The sequence below is a fragment of the Otolemur garnettii genome, unplaced genomic scaffold (assembly GCF_000181295.1).
Source record: "Otolemur garnettii isolate 467f Iridium unplaced genomic scaffold, OtoGar3 scaffold00179, whole genome shotgun sequence".
Classification (NCBI taxonomy): Eukaryota; Metazoa; Chordata; class Mammalia; order Primates; family Galagidae; genus Otolemur; species Otolemur garnettii.
This window is the reverse complement of record NW_003852574.1, coordinates 372,540-378,036: the sequence shown is the minus strand read 5'-3', so window position 1 is coordinate 378,036 and position 5,497 is coordinate 372,540. Positions and strand designations below refer to the sequence as shown.

General features: G+C 46.0%; 1 protein-coding gene across 4 annotated transcripts in view; it reads left to right on the top strand.

Moving 5' to 3' along the window:
• The window catches only part of CDC25A (cell division cycle 25A), a 27,543-nt gene extending 22,296 nt beyond the window's left edge, over nt 1–5,247 (top strand). For 3 of the 4 annotated variants that reach the window (XM_012811880.1, XM_012811878.1, XM_012811879.1), the window contains 5 exons: nt 608–670; nt 758–856; nt 1,920–2,050; nt 4,141–4,252; nt 4,516–4,656. In XM_012811880.1, the coding sequence (XP_012667334.1) occupies nt 608–670; nt 758–856; nt 1,920–2,050; nt 4,141–4,252; nt 4,516–4,656 (546 nt within the window). Of the gene's footprint in view, nt 1–607; nt 671–757; nt 857–1,919; nt 2,051–4,140; nt 4,253–4,515 lie in introns of all 4 variants that reach the window. The other variant, XM_003800548.1, reaches the window with a different exon arrangement.
• Nucleotides 5,248–5,497: the final 250 nt, after the last annotated feature.

The window sequence follows — 5,497 nt, the reverse complement described above, 5'->3', positions numbered from 1 at the left end:
CATCACAGCTGATAGCAACCTCCAACTCCTGGGCTCAAGCAATTCTTTTGCCTCAACCTCCCAAGTAGTTGGGACTATAGGCCCCCACCACAACGCCCAGCCTCCCAAGTAGCTGGGACTACAGGCACCCACCACAACGCCCGGCTATTTTATTTTATTTTATTTTATTTTTTTGCAGTATATTGGGCCGGTACCTGTGGCTCAGTCAGTGGGTCACCAGCCTTATATGTGGAAGGTGGTGGGTTCGAACCTGGCCCTAGCCAAACTGCAACAAAAAAATAGCCAGGCATTGGGGCAGGCACTTGTAGTCCCACCTACTCCGGAGGCTGAGGCAAGAGAATCGCCTAAGCCCAAGAGCTGGAGGTTAGTGTGAACTGTTGACACCATGGCACTCTACCGAGTGCAACAAACTAAATCTCTGTCTCTAAAACAATGATAATAATAATATTATGTTATATTAAGGTATATTATAATATATACATTTTTGGTTTGTGAGAAAATATTTGGATTTTTTTTTTTAAGCTGCCGCCTACCAAACAAGAAGGCAATATAAGTATATAGGCTTTCAGATTCTCTTTAAGTATCTTTCTTTTTCTTTTTTTCCAAGGGTTACCTTTTTCATACAGTCGCGGGGAAACATCAGGATTTGAAATACATCTCTCCTGAAATTGTAAGTCATCCTTACAGGACCTACCACATATGAGGTATTTGAACCTAATTGTTTCTGATAGTCAACTCCTTGGCTTTGTCTCCGTAGATGGCATCTGTTCTGAATGGCAAGTTTGCCAACCTCATAAAAGAATTTGTTATCATTGACTGCCGATACCCATATGAATATGAGGGAGGCCACATCAAGGTATGGATTCCTTAGATTTGCTCTCTTGGGAGGCATTAGCAAGAGCCTTAACAATATATAATTTTAAGGGGGGAAGTGGTGACTCCTGTCTCTTGGCTTATAGTATAACTAGTTGTGAGAATTCTAAATGAAGACAGTGATTGTAGAAGTCATTTGATCTTTGGAACTCTAAGTGAATGGTGCATGCTCTGTACTACGCTACCACTTTGTGCTACAGATGCTTTCCCGGTTCTCTCCTCACACTGTCACCATCAAGGGCATTTCTAGGTGGTACCCACTGGTGTTTAGGCCATTCAAAGGAACCAGAAAAGGTTTTATAGCATTTTTTTTTTTTTTTTTTAGAGAGAGAGCCTCAAGCTATCCCCCTGGGTAGAGTACCGTGGCATCACAGCTCACAGCAACCTCCATCTACTGGGCTCAAGCGAGTCTCCTACCTCAGCCTCCCAAGTAGCTGGGACCACAGGCACCCACCACAATACCCGGCTATTTTTTGGTTGCAGCCGTCATTGTTGTTTTGGCGAGCCCTGGCTGGATTCGAACCTGCCACCTTAGGTGTATGTGGCTGGCTCCTTAGCCACTTGAGCCACAGGCGTTGAACCTGTACCAGGCCTTGTAATGCCTCCTAAGCAGTTTGTTCAGTCCAGCTGCCTGGTGGAGGGGTGTGTTGGGGACACTTGTTTCCAGAAAGAAAGGAACCAGTCATGGCATTTTAATCTTTCCTGAGTAAAACAGTGTTTCAATATGGTGAAGAGGTGCTTTAAATATGATGTGTTTACCGCTGTCTTAGGACTTTTCAAAATCCCCCAAATTTATAAATACTACTCATAAAGTGGACCATAGTCATTTGTGTTGCCAATTTCCAGTCCCCAAGTGCATTATTCTTTAGTCAATGTATGCAAACCTGTAAATCTCCCTTGAGATACGACAAGTGTCAGGTGGTCTACTAGGCTATTCAACCAGAAGATCTGCAAAATCACAAACTTGTCTTGCAGACTTAAAATCACTTTCACTGAGTCAACACTGTGAAATGTATAGGTGCCAAGAGTCTCTGTTGCCTTTACAGGGTGCGGTAAATTTGCACATGGAGGAGGAGGTTGAAGACTTCTTACTCAAGAAGCCCATTGTTCCTACTGATGGCAAGCGTGTCATCGTTGTGTTCCACTGCGAGTTTTCTTCTGAGAGAGGTCCCCGCATGTGAGTGCTGCACAGAACTGGACTCTGGGACAGAGGCCCCATGACACTTCTGTGGGACATGGTGGTGTGTGGTTTATACTTGGAGCATATTGAGCATCTTGCACATCACAAGTCATTTTCATGCCTTAGCCTTCACGTGATACATAATTTTATAGTTTTTTTGTTTTGTTTTGTTTTGTTTTGCAGTTTTTAGCCGGGGCCAGGTTTGAACCTGCCATCTCCGGTATATGGGACCAGTGCCCTACTCCTTGAGTCACAGGCGCCGCCCCATAATTTTATGGTTTTATAGAAATATAAATTCTGGCCAGGCACAGTGGCTCATACCTGTAATCCCAGCGCTAGGAGGCTGAGGTGGGTGGATTGCCTGCATTGACAGGTTCCAGACCAGCATGAGCCAGAGCTAGACCCTTTCTCTAAAAATAGCCAGGCATTTTGCCAGGCACTTGCAATCCCAGCTACTCAGAAGGCTGAAGCAAGAGAATCCCTTAAACCCAACAGTTTGAGGTTGCTGTGAATTTCTTGTCCATTTAGCAGTTGATTGATTAAGTGAGCAGCTTCTTTGGTTGTGGTTTATAGTCTTGACCTAACAGCTTCAGCTAGGATTTTCAGGCTTCTCTAGTCTATCCCTGTCTGTGACCTATAGCTAGTGTTGCCCATGCAGTATCCCCCATGGTTTTAGCCTCTGCTTTATCATGTCTGCTCCTCGTTTCATTTTTAAGAGACAGGGTCTCATACTATCTAGGGGGGAGTACCATAACATTATCATAGCTCATGGCAGCCTCAAACTCCTGGTTTCAAGCAATCCTGCCTCAGCTATTTATCTAATTTATTTTTGGTAGAGACAGGGTCTATCTTGGGCAAGCTGGTCTTGAATTCCTGACCTCAAGTGATCCTCCACCTTGGCCTCCTAAAGTACTAAAGTTATAAGTATGAATCAATAGGCCCAACCAAGTGATTATTCTTTTTTTTTTTGAGACAGAGTCTCACTTTGTCACCCTGGGTAGAGTGCGATGGCATCACAGCTCATAACAACCTCTAGCTCTTAGGCTTAGGTGATTCTCTTGCCTCAGCCTCCTGAGTAGCTGGGACTACAGGCACCCGCCACAGGACCCGGCTATTTTTTGGTTACAGTTTGGCCAGGGCTGGGTTCGAACCCACAACCCTCGGTATATGGGGCCAGTGCCCTACTCACTAAGCCACAGGCACCACCTTTAAGTGGTTATTCTTTATGCAAATGACAGAAATGTGTAAAATTCTCGATTGGCAAAGACTTGAACTTTTATAGCAAGAGTTGGGCAGTTAGCAGCCCCCAGCCAGATGAGGACTGGGGGGGAAAGCATTCAGTCTGGGGATAGAGTACAAGTTGGTACCGTGAAGCAAGAGCAAGCTTAGCCTGTTTAAAAGCCACAAGAAGAAAGAATAAAAGGAAGTAAGGGAGTAAGACTTGTTGAGGAAAGGCTATGGAATGTGGCAGAGGGAAGCTGGCTTAGAAGTGATTGCTGCAGCCAGGCATGGTGGCTCACACCTGTTGTCCCATCACTGTGGGAGGCCTAGGTGGGTGGATCACCTGTGCTCAGAGGTTCGCGACAAGCATGAGCCAGAGTGAGACCCCATCTCTACCAAAAATTGCCGGGCGTTCTGGCAGGTGCCTGTAATCCCAGCTACTTGGGAGGCTGAGGCTAGAGAATCACTTAAACCCAAAGACCCAGAGGTTGGCAGAGGTTGCTGTGAGCTATGATTTCACAGTACTCTACTGAGGGTCACAAAGTGAGACTCTGTCTCCATAAAAGAAAAAAGACAAAAAAAGAAGTGATTGCTGCAAGTGGTGGTAAAGACACTGGGCAGGGGTGGATCTAAGACTGTTTGACTTGGAGAAAGGAAGATTGTGGAGGAGACCATCTATGAGCCCTGCCTGTGAACACCACTCACGTGGTCAGGAATTTGCAGCTCAGTACTGATTGTTTTCAAGAATAAAGTTGGGAAGATACGTAAGGATTATTTAAACCACAGTCGTTGCTTGTATTGGGTTGTCTTTTATGTTTCTGCATAATGGAAGCACTAACCCTGTGTCCTTTGTTCCCCTTTACTAGGTGCCGGTATGTGAGGGAGAGAGATCGACTTGGTAATGAATATCCAAAACTTCACTATCCTGAGCTGTATGTCCTGAAGGGGGGATACAAGGAGTTCTTCCTGAAATGCCAAGTAAGACTGCATCTCTGGAGAGGATTCCCCACCCCACCCCCAAGTGGTAGACCAGTGGATCTGTCTGATGGTTGTGACCATTTCTTGCCAGGGTCTGGGGGAAAAGTGGGTATCTGCCCTGCACAAAGAAGGCCCCTGTGGAGCCCAATGCCCAGGTCTGCATTGCTGCTCCCACCCTTATGCCCAGGGCGAGGAGAGAGCTTGGTTATGAGTTTGAGGCTGGTGTACTCCTAACTTCATCCTGTCCTGTCCTGTCCCCACAGTCTCACTGTGAGCCTCCCAGCTACCGACCCATGCACCATGAAGACTTTAAAGAAGACCTAAAGAAGTTCCGCACCAAGAGCCGGACCTGGGCAGGGGAAAAGAGCAAAAGGGAGATGTACAGTCGTTTGAAGAAGCTCTGAGGACAGTGGTGCCAGATAGCAGCAGCCTCCGCTTCCTTCTTTCCCCATCTTCCCCTCTTTGCTGCAGAGAAACTTGAGCAAAAGGGGCCAGCTGTGTGACATTTGGAGAGAAGGCCTGGGGCTTCTGTGTCTTAAACCTACCTCCTGCACTCCCACGGCTGGAGCCCAGGCATCCTGCTGGCTGTGCCTCTTCTGTCCCTATAAGACATCCTCCTTTCATATCAGGGCTATCTGCCAAGGTTGTCAGGTGCCATGGCACAGTTCTGAGCATGTCAAGCTGTCCTACCCACAGTGGGATGAAACGGCTGGGGCCTTATTGGGGTTTGGCCTTCTCTTGGGAGAGAGAGAAAAGGGGAATACAGAGAAGTAACAGATAAATGTTGCTGGCCAAATATCAAAGAAGCCCGAAAAGGAAAGGTCTTTGTGGGATAATCCATATCTTTAATTTATTCAACTTCATCAATCACTTTATTTTTATTTTTATTTTTATTTTTTTTAACTCTTGAGACTTACTTTACTGCTTTATTAGGTCAAAATACTGCCTTTCTTGGTAGGGTTTTATCATCCCCAGCACTACCTCAGCTTTTAATTAAAAAAAAAAAAAAACAGAAAAGAGTAAGAAAAGGCAAACCTGCTGCTATTCAAAACCAAGGACTGAGGTACTGGTCAGGGTGGGTACTGGACTCAGGCTTGGCTACAGGAGATAAGCTAAACCTCCCAGACCTACTTCTGGCCATCAGGATCGACTGGGGGGCAAGGTATGTCCCTGCTCTTCTCACCCTGATTCCCTGTGATGTTGGCTGGTATAGAAATCAGAGGCAGGAAAGCACTTCAGGCAGCT